At 42.4% G+C, this 19084-nt stretch overlaps 1 protein-coding gene and 1 pseudogene across 1 annotated transcript; both read left to right on the top strand.

The window, feature by feature from the left end:
* Positions 1-2388: 2388 nt before the first annotated feature.
* On the top strand, positions 2389-7091 carry LOC115797824 (stonustoxin subunit alpha-like). Its single transcript, XM_030754344.1, is given in 4 exon segments — positions 2389-2479; positions 3673-5121; positions 5762-5807; positions 5809-7091. Coding segments are annotated over 4 exon segments (2085 nt in total). The 3' UTR covers positions 6308-7091.
* Positions 7092-14546: 7455 nt separating this feature from the next.
* Positions 14547-19084, top strand: part of LOC115797822 (neoverrucotoxin subunit alpha-like) — a 48363-nt pseudogene continuing 43825 nt past the window's right edge.

The raw sequence follows: 19084 nt of genomic DNA, 5'->3' as shown, positions 1-19084 counted from the left end.
GTGGGCCCCTGGGGTTCAAGGACCCCAGTTTGAAAAAAATCTGGATTAGAGACTGGTGAAGCCAGAATCCACCATTGCTGTGTGTGTGTATTCCCTTGAAACATTACCAAAAGTCCCTTCTGGACTGGGGGAACGTGTTGAGAGGCCAGCCACAACCACCTGGTCCACTTCCATGACTTCCAAACTCCACACTTACTGCAGAAGTGTCCAGCCCACCTACACCTCCAATACTCCTGCCTGTCCATCCGAGAAATCCTGAGCAGAGTGCAGTGCCTGTAGCTGCTGGGAGTGGAGGAGAAAGAGAGAGAGGAAAAGTGTGGGGACTGGGTGAAGGGTCAGCTGGAGAAATGTGCTGGATAGGTGGTGCAGCGAGGAGTCCCTAGGCATTTCTCTGGGCGAACCAGCCAAGGATGGTCCATGGCAAATTTTATGGTGGACTACAGAAAGTATAGTTCCAATTCACTTCTTTCCTGAACAATCTTCAAAGCTGACAGCAGATTATTATATTTTAAACAAGAATTTTGGGATGATGGAACACTTGTACAATATTATCAACATCAGTGTGGCGATTTCAGTCTTTTTCAGAACATTAAGAACATTAAAACAAGAATTGGGTTTTAAAACAGCTCATGAATTAAAAGTTTCTACAGAGCAATAAAAATCTCCGAAATGCTCTTCTAGGAGGTGTGTGAGGTGTGGAGATCAAGATGATGAGGAGACAAAACACTGCATGGTTTCTATTTCCAAGAAGTCAGCGGGCACACTCACAGGGTATGAATATCTATTTTTGAAAGCAATAGAAAAAAATACACACTGCTCAAAAAAATAAAGGGAACACTTAAACAACACAATATAACTCCAAGTAAATCAAACTTCTGTGAAATCAACTGTCCACTTAGGAAGCAACACTGATTGACAATCAATTTCACATGCTGTTGTGCAAATGGAATAGACAACAGGTGGAAATTATTGGCAATTAGCAAGACACACTCAATAAAGGAGTGGTTCTGCAGGTGGGGACCACAGACCACTTCTCAGTACCTATGCTTTCTGGCTGATGTTTTGGTCACTTTTGAATGTTGGTGGTGCTTTCACACTCGTGGTAGCATGAGACGGACTCTACAACCCACACAAGTGGCCCAGGTAGTGCAGCTCATCCAGGATGGCATATCAATGCGAGCTGTGGCAAGAAGGTTTGCTGTCTGTCAGCGTAGTGTCCAGAGGCTGGAGGCGCTACCAGGAGACAGGCCAGTACACCAGGAGACGTGGAGGAGGCCGTAGGAGGGCAATAACCCAGCAGCAGGACCGCTACCTCCACCTTTGTGCAAGGAGGAACAGGAGGAGCACTGCCAGAGCCCTGCAAAATGACCTCCAGCAGGCCACAAATGTGCATGTGTCTGCACAAACGGTTAGAAACCGACTCCATGAGGATGGTATGAGGGCCCGACATCCACAGATGGGGGTTGTGTTTAGAGCCCAACACTGTGCAAGACGCTTGGCATTTGCCAGAGAACACCAGGATTGGCAAATTTGCCACTGGCGCCCTGTGCTCTTCACAGATGAAAGCAGGTTCACACTGAGCACATGTGACAGACGTGCTGCCTGCAACATCCTTCAGCATGATCGGTTTGGCAGTGGGTCAGTAATGGTGTGGGGTGGCATTCCTTTGGAGGGCTGCACAGCCCTCCATGTGCTCGCCAGAGGTAGCATGACTGCCATTAGGTACCGAGATGAGATCCTCAGACCCCCTGTAAGACCATATGCTGGTGCAGTTGGCCCTGGGTTCCTCCTAATGCAGGACAATGCTAGACCTCATGTGGCTGGAGTGTGTCAGCAGTTCCTGCAAGATGAAGGCATTGAAGCTTCATCCACCAACGTCACATTGCACCACAGACTGTCCAGGAGTTGGCGGATGCTTTGGTCCAGGTCTGGGAGGAGATCCCTCAGGAGACCATCCGCCACCTCATCAGAAGCATGCCCAGGCATTGTAGGGAGGTCATACAGGCACGTGGAGGCGACACACAATACTGAGCCTCATTTTGACTTTTTTAAGGACATTACATCAAAGTTGGATCAGCCTGCAGTGTGTTTTTCCACTTTAGTTTTGAGTGTGACTCCAAATCCAGGCCTCCATTGGTTAATAAATTTGATTTCCATTGATGATTTTTGTGTGATTTTGTTGTCAGCACATTCAACTTTGTACAGAACAAAGTATTCAATGAGAATATTTCATTCATTCAGATCTAGGATGTGTTATATGAGTGTTCCCTTTATTTTTTTTTGAGCAGTGTATATTTGAAATCTGGTCTCAGGTATTATGGAATCATTGAATTGAAAATTCCTGAATGCTCTGTCATCGTTAAGGCCATTTGTTTGGATACAGGAGACATGCCCTCAGATATTCTGGAGGTGGCTGCTTTGGGCCGACCTTTCAACTTAGGGATGCTCTACGATGCCAGAAGAGACAAAATCATCCCAGGTAAGATATAACTTGTTCTTCAGACTTTTGTCAGTCTTTACAGCAAAAATATGGAGTATGTTTTCTTTTATTCTTCCTTGCATGCCACAGTCCATCCCAGTTTCCCAAAGCCCCAGGATTGCTTCAAAAATCCAATTATGAAAACTACAAGACCAGAGACACCATTTACTTGTAATGATTAATGATTATTGAAGTAGTTATAGCCATTTATCAAAAATATGGTCTGTGTCAATAAGAGACCAGACAGCAGAGTGAATAAGGAAGCTTTTGTAACTTGGAACATAATCACTTTGTGTCTGAAGACCGTCCCTCTAAATTACCTTGTGAATAATGTTCAGTTTCATAATTTAAACCAAGAAACAAACTGTAGACTAACAATGAACACATTAACTGTCATATAAAGCTGCGGCAGGCAGGATAGAGGACCCCAAAGCAGGATACACCAGGCAAAAGGCTGACGGTAATTTAAAGCTTTATTTGCAGCGGAACACAGGAAGGGCTGGACGGGGCCAGCAGCATAAATTAAAAAAACACACACTGGAAACAGGATTCCCACCGACAGGCACACAGCGGGCAAAGCAATGATGAGGACATGGCAACACGCAGAAAAAAACACAGGACTAAAATATACCAGGAAATAATAAGGGAAGTGGAAACAGCAGGGAGCACAGCTGCACACAATAACGCTGATGAGACAAGGGGAAGCAAAACTAAACCTAAGGCACAAGGACCAAGACACTACCAAAATTAGACAGGAAGTAACAAAACAGAACTATACAAAAGGAACACACTGGGCCACCGGCCCAGGACCATGACAGTAACAGAAAATCTGTCAGAAAGAATATTATCATCAACAAAGACATGTTATTTGTAAAGATCTGAAACTACAGCATATATTTTCTCATAAAACAGGTTTCACAGAATCCAAATTTCAAAAATAAGTTTTTGCAGCGTAATGTAGCACCAAGGTTTAACTCTATGGACCTTTATGAGTATTGCATTTGATATAACCTAAATAAATAAATGAAACCTATAAATCCCTCTCAACTAACAAAAACAAAATTATGAAGATTTGTAAATGTAATTAAACTGCAATTCACAAAGTCAAATTCATAGTAGTATGTACTCAGCTGGTGACATTTCGAAAGACATTGTTTTCCTTTGAACATTTCTATGGTTCTTGTGTCTTTAAGGTGTCACACTGTGGGAGGCTAAAACTCTGCAGAAGAAGTCAGTGGAGAATAATCAGCAAAGCACCGAATTTCAAATCAGTGCATCTGATTCCACTGACAAAAAGTCCTCTCTGCTGGATGTCAATGCTTCCCTGAAGGCCAGTTTCCTGAGTGGACTGACTGAAGTTGGAGGATCAGCCAAATATCTGAATGATAAGAAGAAATCTCACCATCAGAGCCGAGTCACTCTTCAGTACAAAGCTACCACCAAGTTCAAACAGCTGATGTTGACTCCTGATGAAACCAAGAACACTAAACAAGCAGAAGATGTGAAGAGTTTGGCGACACATGTAGTCACAGGAATCCTTTATGGAGCAAATGCTTTCTTTGTGTTTGACAGTGAGAAGTTAGATGATAGCAGCATTCAGGACATCCAGGGCAGCATGCAAGCTGTGATAAAGAAGATTCCCTCATTTAATGTTGATGGGAAAGTTGACATCAAGCTAAGTGATGAAGAAAAAGCTGTGACTGATAAATTCACCTGCAAATTCTATGGAGACTTCATTCTTGAAAGCAACCCTGCAACATTTGAAGATGCAGTGAAGACCTACATCCAACTTCCAAAACTACTGGGAGAACACAAAGATAATGGTGTTCCACTGAAGGTCACACTGATGTCACTGAAGAAATTACATCCAGAAGCTGCTGAGATGATGACAGAGATCAGTGCTGGACTTTCTAGAAAGGCTCAAAATACTCTGAAGGAGCTCCATAATCTGGAAATCAGATGCAACGATCTGCTGCAGGACAGAGTGGTGAAAAGCTTTCCACAGATACAAGAAAAGTTGAGCAGATTCCAGGAGCTCTGCATGGATTTTAGACCTTCACTCCAGCAGAAAATGGCCAAAAAACTTCCCTCCATCAGGGCAGGTGAGGAAGATGAGCAGGAATTAGTGAAAGTCTTTAATGACAGATACAAGTCACCGTTCAGTCAGGAGAAATTAACCAAGTGGATCAAAGATGAAGAGAGAGAAATCACCATCATCAGGTACTTTGTAGACATGATGGAGGGAACAAAGATCATCTCAGATCAGTTTGAGCTGGACCGAGAGGTGTTTAATCCAAGAGTAGAGGAAGTTCTCTGCTTTGTTTTCACCTCCCTGAAATCCACTGACCCATATCTGCAGAACATGTCTGACTACTTGGATAAACCTAAATCTCATGTTACTGAGGATATCGGTCCATCTGCCCAAGACCAATGGTACTTCTCAGATGAAGTGATAGTGGAAATGAAAAAAAAGGCAAATGCTGTGAAGAACAACATAATATTTATAACAGCCATTCCAAATGCCAAATACCAAGGAGGAAGTATCTACCACTACAAGGATACCGTCCTGGTCACTGATGATTACTCAGGGCCTGATGTCATTGATGTGGAAAATGTAACAAACAGAGGAGCTCTGATAAGGTGTAAGTACTTTTTTTAAGAATAATGTGTTACTCTCCCTCAGTGTTTGAACAGGTTTCTAAAGTTCAGTGTGATTCAGAGGTACAGCTGATGCTTCCTGTCAGCTGAGTTTGGAAGTCAGAGGTCAGATTTACACAGAAACATCATCCATGCTGCTCCCTGTGGGTTGATGAGTACAGACCAACCAGACGTGGCAAAATCTCAAATAAAATAACAAAGTAATGGCTCAATAAACAATGTGCATTTAAAGGCATAAAAATATTTAAAAGCACATGTAGTCATCAAAATGTTTAATAGTAAAAGTTGGCACAGAGAAAAGTATGAGCTGTGATGAAAGCAGCACACTGTGATACACAGAATCAGAGTTTTTAAGGTGGAAGAACATGCAGATAAAATCCATCATCATAATCAGACTCAGACAGAACTGCAGTTTGTACAAAGATCTTAATGAGCAGTAGGAGAGAATCCAGATCTTCCCTTCAGTTGTTCCACTTCATTTGATCAGAGTTTAAAAAGACAAGCTGAGCTTTGAGGACAGAGATCTGAAATGGATTAAAAACAGACTCTAGATCTGCAGATTAAGGAGAACAGTGACATCATCATGAATTAAGAATTATGATCATGTCTCATTCTCTCTATCAGATGCCTGTGATCTCACCCTGGATCCAAACACAGCAAACTACAAACTTTCTGTCTGAAGGAAACCAGAAGGTGACACATGTAGAGGAGCAAATGTATCCTGACCATCCTGAGAGGTTTGATGCTTTGCCTCAGGTTCTGTGCAGAGAGGCTCTGACTGGGCGCTGTTACTGGGAGGTGGAGTTGAGCATAACCAAGGGTACAGATGCTGCTGCAGCTGTTTGCTACAAAACAGTTGAGAGGAAAGGGGAGGGTAGATTGTGTGGGTTAGGGTGGAGTAACATCACCTGGTCTTTGGGCCACAGGTTGGAACCAAACCTAACTTTTTATTCAGATCATGTTGGGGTGACCAATAAATACCCTGTTCCTCCTGCTGGCTGCCCCCGTCTGGGGGTGTTTCTGGATTGGCCTGCAGGCACTCTGTCCTACTATACAGTCTCATGTAATAACTTAAGTCACATTCACACCTTCAGAACCAAATTCTCTGAGCCCGTTTTTCCTGCCTTCAAGCTTTGGACTAAAAACAGTTACATGTTCCTCTGTCTGTAAATTTGGTCCCACATGATTCAGTTTGAATCCAGTTCAGCTTTTTACATCAGTGCTGTGTTACTGATGTGTGGAGCTCCATTGTGTTAGTTACATTTAATTATTTAATATACGACAACCATCCGATGTGCACGACATTTAAAACATTTTTACTAAACAGAGGAACTGATGCACCCGTCAAATTTAATCAGATTATTTTTGCTACGTATTATTTTTGGAGTTATTGTATTCATATAAATGTGTCCTTACAGTAACAGATAGAAATGTGTTTTTTCATCCACCTGCATGTTTGCACGTCTGCAGCAGTAATGATGACATGATACAGAGCAAAGATTTTGAGCCTCGGTTGGTTTGTAGTAACTTTTCTGTCTTTTTGCCATTTATTCCTTCATTGATCCTGCAGCTTCATCCTGATCAAAGCCTTTAATTTGTTCAGGATTTCTTAATCCAACCTTTGTTTCTTTCTGATGGTTTGATGAGATTTGACTTTTTCTGTTATTTTTGCTATTTTCTTCCAGCTGATGTGAGATTTGAATCCAGGTGGATGTAAAAATCACTTGCCTGATGTTTTCATTCTGACTTTGTTATTAAATTTGATCAGCTGATTGATTAGAAAGCACTGATTTTATTGTCACAGTTGAAGCATTTTTATGTGCTCTGATTGTTGCAGCTGATTCTGGTCTTTCATTTTAAGATGCTCTTTATTGATAATCTGATTGATATTCAGAGTTTTGACTTGATTGATCTGATAATGAGTTTTTGAACTTATGAATGTGGAGTAATGTTTGTGTGGGTAGATTAGCTAACTGTCTGTTGATTTATGCGTAACATTAAAAAACTATGAATCATATCATATATGTATGCATTTAAAATTGAATATCAATAAAATTTAGCAAAATTAATGATTAGACATTTTAATCTGCTGATTCTTTCTTTAACCATCCATCCATCCATCCATCCATCCATCCATCCATTTTCTTCTGCTTCTCGCAATAAACCTCCCAACATTTCAACAGGCTGCAGTCTATTAAGTGAAATATGCAAAGCTGGAGTTCCACATGATAAAGTTTCTTTTCAGAGAGAAACCAGAGAGAAAATCCAGCAGCAACATTGTGATATGTGCTCAGCAGCGCCCTCTGCTGAGGAAACAGTGGAACTACAGAAAGTTGCAGTTTGCAGCAAATGAAAAGCAGCTCCAAGGAGCTTTAAAGAGCTTCACTGAAAACACACAACAGTGTCCACATATTTATAACAGCAACAACCATCATTATAGAAATAAAACTTTATAAAGTGCACAAGGAACAAAACAAAACAAGCGACACACAGACCGAGTCAGAGAACAGCCAATGAAAGCAGTCAGACACACGGAGGTTAAAATCACAGCGCACACAGCAAGGAGCACAAAAACAAAGAATTAGTGACAGCAGGAAAAAGTGAGCAATCAGGAATGGCTGCAGGGCTTCAGTCATTTTAAAGCACACACGCAGATGAGCAGGAGTGTGTGTTTGAATCAGTGTTAGAGAAACTACTCTGAAAGCTTTACAAGCTAACAATGACGTCACACTAGCAGAAGCTGAACTACAGCAAAGCTGCCCGAGGAAAGAAATCTAGTTTGGTTCATTAAAGGTATGAGAAACAATTAGTTCAAACTGTTCTGAAACAAACAAAAAAATCAGGTCAAACAGACATGATGCAAATTTCATACCAACATGTTCATTCTTCTGAGACTCTGTTGAGTTTATTTCAAACAGGGAAAGTGCAACAAGGGACAGATTTGGTTTGTGTAGATTCTACAACTTCCCTCCTCCCCTCACAGAATGATTTTCAGCAGCACCATGGTGAGCGCTGCTGCCTCACAGCAAGAAGGTCCTAGGTTTGGAGTCACCCTTTGGCCGGGGCCTTTCTGTGTTGAGTTGGCATGTTCTCCCCATGTCTTTCTGGGTACTCTGGCTTCCACGTACAGTCCAAGTTAGTGGGGATAAGTTAACTGCTGATTCAGGCTGGTTTGGACAGAGGCACAGAAAGAGATTTTAGCTTTCAGACCCGACACTAGTTGAGTGACTACTCTAAGAAGTCTTAAATCAGGGGTGTCCAAACTATGGCCCTTGTTCATACATGTGTTAGTTTTGGCCCACGACCCAAGCAATAAATACAGCTCAGCATACTGTTCCTCTTTTTAACTCATGGAGGCAGTGTTGTGTGACAGATGTCTGCCAACTGCTTCAAAACCTGAAAAAGAAGATTGAATGATTAACCAATCACAACCCATGCTCTGTGATGCTACGTGCCTGGGTGGAGGTAACACACAGTATTGCCTATTTAGCAGCTTTTCAGACTTTTTCAATGTTTTTCCCCCCAAAAAAACGATTAGTGAGAGATTTAGCAACTTTTTCCGGTGACTTTGGCAACTTTTAGAGACTTTTTGAGATAGCCCAGAAAGCTGAAATCCTCCACTGATGCCCTGTTCCGTGTACATACAGCGCTCCCTTCTTCAGTACATACTTCACTTTGGCACAGAGGGGACACCCCTCCACCCCCCAGACCTCGCTGCAAACAAAGCTGAAACTTTTCCAGGGACACTTGTTACAAACAGAGCCCTGCACCACACGCTTCATAGCTCTGCTGGAGGTCATGGTTGTCAGTATGGGTGTGCAAACAAAGCGGTATAGTACAGCAGTTAGCTGTTGGGGATTTTGCTGCTACTGAAAAGAACATGTTGCTGTTTTACCCTCCACCTCACCTGCAGCTACACCTACAGCTGGAGCTGACTGAGCTTCAGTGTGACCGCCGATAACAGCATCTCTCTCTCTCTCTTGCCTTTTTACCGGTGTTGTGCCAAAAAGTGATTTTTGGTCCATCCATCCATCCATCCATCCATCCATTCTCTTCCACTTATCCTTTTCAGGGTTGGGTGGGGGCTGAAGCCTACTCCAGCTGTCATAGGGCGAGAGGCAGGGTACACCCTGTACAGGTTGCCAGGCTGTCGCACGTATAATACAGAGAGACATTTTTGGTATTTGCCAAAAAATAAATAAATACATATTTGCTGTATTTAAACTGGTGTAAATGACTTTTTGGCCTACAATCTGTCAAACATATCTCTCATGTAGTTCAGGAGGTAGAGCAGGTCACCTACTAATCAGAAGGTTGGTGGTTTGATTCCTGGCTGTTCCGGGCTGCATGCCAACGTATCCTTGGGCAAGATACTGAACCCCAAGTTGCTCTCCGATGCAAGTGTTGGAGTATGAATGTGTGTGAATGTTAGACAATAAAAACACTTAGCTTAGTTATATATGGAAGTGCTTATATGAATGGGTGAAGGTAAATGTGTTGTACGTATAACACATTAGCCCTAGTATTAAATAACATAACTGCTATAAAAGCCTTAGTATAAACACCTCTCTGACAGCCTGGTGGGAATTTTGAAAATAACTAAGTCTTCACTTATCCCCTGTAAACTAACACCCATTTGGAACAATCCAGATATTTGTCAGAAAAAGAAAATGCTGAAGTTTCCGTTATAGTGTGATAAGGGTGTAAATTATTTAGAACATATTATCCAAGATGGAAACCTTATTACTTTCCAAGAACTTATATCAAAATATAGAATTGGCAGTGGTAGATTTCTGGAATATCAACAACTTAAGTCCATCTTACAGGGAAGATTTAATCTCAGTCAAGTGAATTTAGAAATGCCTACATGGGTAACAGAATTTCTTAACCTCTGTTTGCCAAAATTGTTGTCAAAATTATATAAATTACTACTAAAACTGATGATTCAGTTTCCCTCCCAATTGCAAAATGGGAGCGTGATCTGATCTTTCTGTCAAACTGGATCAAAACTTATGGACAGAAATATGTTTATATATCTTCAAAATGACTAAAAGTCCCCAAGTACAACTTATACAATATAAAATTCTCCATAGAACACACTATACTGGACAAAGGATGTTCCACATGGGCCTTACACACTCAAACAGACACTGTAAACGCAATTCAGAAGAGAATTATATACATGCTTTATGGTCTTGTATACCTGTTAAGAAGTTCTGGCAGAGGGTATGTGAAGACCTATCCACATGGTTTAGCTGTCATGTCCCAACTTCCCCCAGACTATGCATCTTAGGTGATGTCAGTGAATTAGTTACAGAGTCAAATACATCACACGCAGTTTTTACCACCTTGTGCATTGCTAAGAAAACTATCCTCATGAATTGGAAGTCAAAAAATAAACTCTGTATTACTTAATACAAAAATTTCTTAGTAGCTCATGTTAGTATAGAGAGAATGTCTGCTTCTTCTAAAAACCAATTGGAGGAATTTGACTCTCTTTGGTTCCCACTGATCAGCTCCATTACTTAGTGGGGGTGGTTGGCTGTGGACTCTGCTCCTGGTGTGCTTTGTAGGCGGTTGGGGGAAGACTCCGGGGGCCCTTGCGTCTGGTAGCCTCCTGAGACTGGAGTCCTGTGGTGGCCTTCTGGTGATGTCTGTGTGCTTGTCCTGGTTGATGGTGGTGGGGGCTTGGATGGTGCTGCCTTACGGTCCTGGGGTGTAGGCTGGGGAGCTAGGGGTGGTGGGGGCAAGCCCTTGGCCAGTTGGCTGGTCTTCCCTGTGTGGCTCAGGGGCTGGGGTCTGGGGCCAGGGCCCTGGGGCCACGCTGGCTCCCCAGCACCGGGGTGGGTCCCCCCCGGTGCTGGGGGGCTCTCGGCGGTCCGGGGAAACCATCAGGTGGGGTGGGTTGTCTGGCCTGCATCGGGGTGTCCGTCTGCGCTTTTGGGGCTCTGGGGTGCCTGCATTGTGGGGGAGTGGTGGGGTGGTTGGAGGGGACAGGGCATTGTATTTCCAACTCAGGCCAGTTGTCCTGTCGCTTGTTTGTGTCTATTGTCAAGTAAATGGTGTCTAGTGGGAGTGGGCTGCCCTCTGCTGTGGGGGCAGTGGCACCAGTCGCGGGTGCTGCGGTGCTCCGTGATGCTGTCACCACGGCCCCGGCCCCGGCTCACCTTCCCCCTGCGCTGTTCTGCGCTGTGGGAGGTCGGGGTACCTATTGAGCCAGTGGACAGTTGGCCATCTTCCTCCAGGTTTCCTCATTTCTTCCTGGTCTTAAACCCCCCCCCCCTTCCCCATGCACACACATGCACACACAAATACACACACACAGGCATGTAGAATACACACAGGACCTTTGAGGCAGGCTTGTTACCCAGAGGTTGATGAGATAGGGCCCGCAGAAGTGGCCCCACTCAGATCCTTATTAACTGTCTGTCCCCAAATTTTATTTGCACTTTAGACATGGAGGGTTTTCGGGTGGGGGGGGGGCGAGTGGGCAAGCACTGACGACCAACAGTTGGTGCTTATGGCACAACTGTCCCCTCAGTTTTAACTGCACCCTATACACCTCATTCACTCCCATCTGCTGGGGTTGGTGTGCGGTTGTCTCTGGAATGAGTGGCCACGGGTCTTCGTAGGTCTTGGTGGGCTGTGGGTGGCCTGGGTTTACTCTCCTTTCTTTGCCCACCTCTAGCTCATGATGGGTGGAGCTGTGGCGTTGTACCCTCATTGGTAAGTACATTTCATGAAACAGACACAAACACCCACACAATAACAACACAACAAAACTGTTGGTTTGTGTAACCATATGTATATGTGTGCGTGTATATGTATATATATATATATATAGACTAAATGGTAAATGGACTAGCTCTTATATAGCGCTTTTCTACTCAGAGCACTTATACAACACGTTTTACATTTATCCATGCACACCCATTCATACAAGCACTTCCATCTTAATTAAGCTAAGTGCTTTAATTATCTAACACTCACACACATTCATACTCCGACGGTTACGTCGGAGAGCAACTTGGCATTAAGTACCTTGCCCAAGGATACATTGGCATGTAGCCTGGAGTAGCCAGGAATTGAACCGTTGACCTTCCGATCAGTAGGTGACCTGCTCTACCTACTGAGCTACAGCCACTCCAATATATCGAAGGCTGTATATAGTAGTGGTGGACAAGCAGAAGAAGAAGGCCATAGTGATAGATGTAGCAATACCAAGTGATGGCAACATCTAGAAGAAGGAACACGAGAAGCTCGAGAAATACCAAGGGCTGAGAGAAGAGCTGGAGAGAATGTGGATGGTGAACATAACAGTGGTCCCTGTGGTAATCTAAACACTTGGGGCAGTGACCCCCAAACTGGGAGAGTGGCTCCAGCAGATTCCAGGAATAACATCCAAGATCTCTGTCTAGAGAAGCACAGACCTAGCAAAAGCTAAGTTACTGCACAGGACCCTCAAGCTCACACACGCGCACACACACACATAAAACTTGATGGCTGTGGGTACGAACGATTTTCTGTATCTCTCCGTTTTACAGTGGAGAGAGAGAGAGGAGTCTTCCAGTACTGATATTTTTTTTCCATAAAGACGAGTAAGTGGGTGATCAGAGTTGTTCAGGATGGCTTCCAGTCAGGCGGGAAGATAGAAAAGCCTCCTAAAATTATGAAGCGTGCCTCTGGATGTTTAGTTTGTATCCTAGCAATAGTTTAATGGAGAACTTCACATGAAACTTCGGCTCTTGCCTTGCGTGGAATGTACACAAGTATTGCTATGATATAACTGAAGTCACTTGGTACATAATTTGGTGGCATACCAACTGCCAATAATTCAACATCAGGACACCACATCTTCTCCTTGATAGCGATGTGGGCACATAAAGTCAAACTCTCACCTTTTTTTCTTGCCACTAGCTTTAGCATCTCATATAAGGGTGAAACCAGATAGATACATATTAGAGTTTGAGATGTTGATTCAACCATTTTTCAGTAAAACACATGAGACTGCACTCACGGTATACATCTTCACCATTGGTCTTCACCAATATCTCCAGCTCATCACTTTTGCTGGGCAATGAGTTGACATTTCCCATGATGACTGTTGGCAGAAAGGGCTTATATCTGCACATGCAAGGGTTCACCTTTGCACCAGCCCAGCAACCATGAAAACATCTCTTTATCTCAGCTGGAATAGGAATCCACCACATTTGCTCCATTTCAATAAAATAAAGCTCTTCTCTTGAGTTAAACTCTTCTCCTCACAGAAGTATCCATACTTGGAAAAAACAACAACAACAAAAATTCACTAAAAATACAACAAAAATGTAACATTTGAGTAAAGATCAGAGCTACCAGACTTTGCCGCTATCAGTTGAAGCACATGTTCTTAATTAAACTTGAAACTGATTGGTGGATTTCTCTTGAGCATGCAAGTGGTTCAAAGCTGGGCTGTTGGTCTCAGTTGATGAAGGTCAGGCAACTCACACAAGGACACACAGACACATGAAGACAGTGACACACACACATTTATTCAGCATCCTTCTGACTGAATTTTATTTTTACATTTTACATATTTTTACTAGATTTTCATCTAGTTTTCTACTTGGAAGCTTTTCATATTTGATAGTATATTGATTCTGCATAAAACTGTATACAGTTTCATTCTGCTTCATTTGTAGGAGAATGATTCAGTGTATTTCAGCACTTTCAACAGGTTTCCCAAATATTTCAGCAATTCAACTCAAACCATTCAGCTGAAAGCAGAAGCATCAACCTCAAACTGAACAAAGATAGCCCTGCTATCTAATACTTTATAGATATATATTTCTATTATAGAAATGTATATACTTTCGTTTCTTTTTTACTTTAAACCTTTTCATGGGCTGTAATGTTATATGACGTGACCCGCACTGTTCAATAGAACAGGTGTTACACCAAATTCTGCGACCCATCATATTCTGCGACCACAGGGGGCGATAGCGTACATCCCTCTGCATGTACGTGCTGAATGAGAGCTGAGCTGGGTGGCAGAAAATCTTATAAATCGTTTGAACCCCTTCCCAAAAAACTGCTTGGAAACATTTATTTATCGTATACCAATTTATTGAAGGATGGGTAGTAGTGGGTTTATGTATTTCAAACGATAGAATAAAAGCATTCAATGCAACGGTCCGTCCAGCTGTGTTCAATGTCAAATAAAAAAAACGCATTTCCTTCGTCAGTGCGAACGAAATAATATTCCGTAAAGTTTACAATCTCCTGTTTTGGTGCTTACACAGTAAACGTAAATAGTGTCCTTCTCGCTCGTATTCAGCACATACATGCAGAGGGATGTACGCTACCATCCCCTGTGGTCACAGAATATGATGGGTCGCAGAATTTAGTGTAACACCGGAAGAAAATCTCTCTTACTTTCACTTTCATAACCATCTCCCCTCACTCTTTACTCGAGGTTTTCTGCAGCTTCATTCTGGGCGACAGAGAGGAGCAGGCTCCTTCTTCTTTTCCTCTCTTGTTACCTAAATTTCTACAGTGAGACTGAACCTACAGCTGTTCCCTGCTGCCTGAAGGTAAGAAAGTCTTTGGAATAGTGAACTGGTGGCTCGTGGTCTGGAGTTGAGTGATTTCTAATGCGATGACATCGTGCCTATTTGAAGGCATTATACTGGGTGTGGCTCCTGAAGCACAGGCTGGGGTGTCAATAACACAATATAAAGACACAGCATTTACCGTATTTTCCGGACTATAAAATGCACTTTATTTCATAGTTGTGTGACTTATACTCCGGAGCGACCTATATGTGAAATTATTAACACATTAACCAAAATACTCCAGCTATGACATTTCCGTGAACCGGAGCTTTAAGGCAGTCTCGCGTAAACTGTGGGAGTAGTGGATGAAGGATGGAGAGCACAGCTTCACGGCAACCGGGAGAATGCGTCACTCAACTTTCCTGGAAGTCATTGAATGGATCAACAAAGAATGGACTTTGTTATGTTTACAACCAATGTGCGGAGGCGTTCGACGGACGACACGAGACCCGCGGATGTTATAGCGGAACTCCATCTTGTTGAGCCGCGTGGGGAGCGACCAAGATGGCGCAGCGTATGCACCTCCTCTGATCAGCTTCAAGTGCCAAACTGCTTTTTTCTCTTAGTAATACTTAGGGATGGCACGATACCACTTTTTTATGTCCGATACCGATACCGATATTTTACATTTGGATATCGGCCGATACCGATATAAATCCGATATTTAAAATTGATCCAGGCATTTAAAAACATTTTTAAAAAAATTTAAAAAAAAGAAGTCAACAGTCTCTCACACAACAAAATCAAATTCTTTTAGTTGTCCCACATACAAGACTAAGGACCAGGGCGGGCAGAGCTTTTTAGGCAGTAGCACCAAAGCTCTGGAACTGTTTACCAATCCAGCTCCATTTAGCTGACTCTGTGGCATCATTTAAAAAATAGTTGAAAACTTTTCTGTTTAACCAGGCTTTCTGGTTTCTGACTTTATTTTTATTCTTTTTCTTTTAATATGGTAATGTTATTATGTTTTTAACATAGTGTTTTGTGGGGGTGGGGGGTGGGGGGGTGATGTTGTGTTTTAATTATTGTACAGCGCTTTTCTGTCTGTGAAAAACGCTATATAAATAAACTTTACTTACAACAATAACTATCACCTGAATCCTGTTGCTTCTGTGTGAGAAGGTGATGCTTATGGCATGTTGCAAATTTCATTAGGGCTGCAACTATTGATTATTTTAGCAATTGTGTATTCTATTTATATTGATTACCCAAGTAACTGGATAAGAAATACTTTTTTCTTATTAACAGTTCATCTGCATATTTTAACTTCTGTACTGCAGTTTTTCCCTGTGTGAAACAAACAGGGTGGATGGAGCAGCTACAAAGTTCTCTTTTCTTCACTTACTGATCAGGTGGTTGATGAAGGATCTCCAGCTGTTTCCCAGTAAAGGTTTAATGAGCTTACAGGGACGAAAAGGCTTCTTTTGGACACTAGAAAAACATTTCCTTTTGCTCCATCTGAGCGCGCCGGCTCCACCTGTTTCCACTTGTGCAGACAGACTGCACGTAAATCAGCTGACTGCTGCTGTTGCGTCATCAGTGTTCACGTGAAAAACTAGGGGCTGCGTGAGCGCAATCTTGTAATGCTTTATATTTACAAGCATTCTCCTAAATACGTTTCTACTGCAGGTCTATATTTAGTCACAAATCAGGGATTAAAGTATCAAAAATATTTTGACGGGGAAGGGGTTCTTCCGGTACCGGACGGTCACTAGTGCTAATAGCTGCGCTCGCTAGCAGTATGTCCGGGAGCTGAAGTAGAGAAAGAAATAACAGCTGATTCTCAGCACAGCGAGCACAACACACAAACAAGGCAGAGAGCGATGGAGGCGGAAAAACATGTCAGTGATGATCGCTCAGTGTCAAAGGGAATCCGTCGCGGCGACAGAGGATCTGAGGGGGTTGTTTTCTATCTCCTGATCCCCCACTCTATTCCAGTAGGTGGCGGTAATGCAGCTCTAAGCTGGTTTGGTCAACCGCAAACCCACAAGAAGAAGAAGACGACTGAGCCCTGTAATGCAGCTAATGTGAGCGAAACGTTATTTAGTGTATCGGATTACATTTTTTTATTTCTTTCCGATATCCGATCCAGTAATTTAGGCCAGTATCGGACCGATACCGATACTGAATATCGGATCGGCGCATCCCTAGTAATACTAGCGTGGACTGCTTTTTTGTTTTCATTTTGCATGCTTTGAAACTCCTAACTCGGTAATCCATCAGGTGGGTTTTGACTGAGTGATAATCCGAACGTACTACAGAGGAATATGTCTGCCAAGAAAAAACGAAAGGGATCACATGCTGCTAGCTCAATTAGCAACGAAAACGTGCCTGCTGCAGAGAATGTAAATGTCTTAATGGAAGGCTGCCATGACTACACTGAACGCTGGAGCAACTTTGATGATGAGAATTTTCCTCCTCTACCGCTCACCCCACGGGACTCACCTGCTCCAAAAAAAGATAGAAAATCTGAAAAACTGAACGGCGAAAACATCATTGAAACACTCTCCAAGCTAATCAACGGGAGAGCTGATGGCCTGGAATTGAAACTGGGGAGCAGGATTGAGACTCTGGAGAAAAAAATCGATACCAGCATGTCCGAAGTTAAAGAGCTGAAAGATAACTTTGATCTCATCAGAAACAATGTTTCACAAACTGACACTCGAACGACCCTTCTCATGAATTGTGTGGATGAGATAGAGGCCTATTCCAGACGCTGGAATCTGAAGTTATGTGGACACAGCGAGAGTGAAGATGAAAACATATGCCTGGCAGCCCTTAAAATTTGTCAGGCTATCATTCCTGAGGAAAAGAATACGTTTGCATCTTTCTTAGATGTCGCCCACCGCCCGGGTCCGAAGAAGAAGGATCAGACCGCTCCCAGACCGATTATCATCAGGTTCCTCTCGCAGCGGCTACGAGATGCGGTTTGGAAAGCAGCTAAAAAATCACAATTCCTTCACAACAACAAGCTATGCTTCACTGAAGACCTCTGCAAGTCCGACCGTGAGAAAAGGCAGCTTCTGTGGCCATCTGTAGCCGAAGCTAGGAAGAATGGGGAAAAAAAGCCTACTTCGTGGGAGGCCGTGCCTTTGTTGAGGGAAAATAAATACTCCTCCCTTCCGCCTAACCATGAGATGATGGCTGGCCCATAACTCTTGCTTGACTGGAAGTAGATGCTCAAAACTGCAGGTAGTTATTTGATTGAGACGGTTGAGTAAATCTGCAGTAAAATTAACCTTCCTAACTGTTCAATAATGTCTTCAGTATGCAAGATCGTTTGTTACAGTGTGCAGTCCTTAATAGGGCACGTGTTCTTCATTTATCCAAATTTATAAAGCACTTTGACTGTGCTCTGTTGTTAAGTTAAAAAGTATCTTGTCCCTGTATTGGTATGTTGGCACTAATTACGTCACAATCTGTTAGCGTTTTTTGAGTAGTGTTGAGTTCTGTTTCTTCCATAATCTTGTTAGTATACTCATGTCTTTATCTTTTGTTTCTCTTAATGCCAGGGGGTTACGTTGTAATATTAAACGCAAAGCCTTATTTTTATTTTCCAAAAAGATGAATACTGACTTTGTCTTTTTCCAAGAAAGCCACTCTACTTCTGATGATTATAGTTTCTGGAAGTCTCAATGGGGTAACAATATTTGGATGTCTCATGGCTCAGCACGTGCAGGTGGTGTTTGTATCCTTCAAAATAATTTAAATTTTTCAATTTTAAAATCTGAATCTGATCCTGATGGCCATTATTTAATTATGTTAATTGACTGCATTTTCTCTCCCTCTAAATTCATTATTCTTAATGTCTATGGTTATAATGACAAAAATAAAAATGTTAGCCTGTTTTGCCATATTGGAGATCGATTAGTAGACTGGTTAAATACTTATCCGGACGCTAATATAATAATAGGAGGGGACTTCAATGTTTCTCCTGATGACTCACTTGATAGATGGCCACCACACTACTCTAATAATACAAATAGCTATTTAAATGTTTTCCGAGAACGATTAAGTCTTGTAGACATATGGAGAAAGAACTTTCCCTCTCAAAGAATGTACACATGGCATAATAAGCAGAGATCTTATCAGTCTCGCATTGATTACTGGCTGATATCTGACCATCTATCAGAAATATCCAATAGTAGTATCTTGTCTACCCCCCTTACAGATCATTGTGCCATACACCTCAAGCTAAACTTCCACTCAAAAAAATACAAAGTTTTACCTTTTGGAAACTCAACAACTCAGTCTTAAAACATGACTATTGTCCACTCCCTCAATTCTTTAATAAATAGATACTGGTCCAAAGCTAATACTGAAAATGTCTTTGGCTTAAATTGGGAACTTCTAA

Source organism: Archocentrus centrarchus, chromosome 19 (genome assembly GCF_007364275.1).
Source record: "Archocentrus centrarchus isolate MPI-CPG fArcCen1 chromosome 19, fArcCen1, whole genome shotgun sequence".
In the NCBI taxonomy this organism is placed as follows: domain Eukaryota; kingdom Metazoa; phylum Chordata; class Actinopteri; order Cichliformes; family Cichlidae; genus Archocentrus; species Archocentrus centrarchus.
The sequence above is the reverse complement of the archived record's forward strand: the minus strand, read 5'-3'. Positions and strand labels throughout refer to the sequence as shown.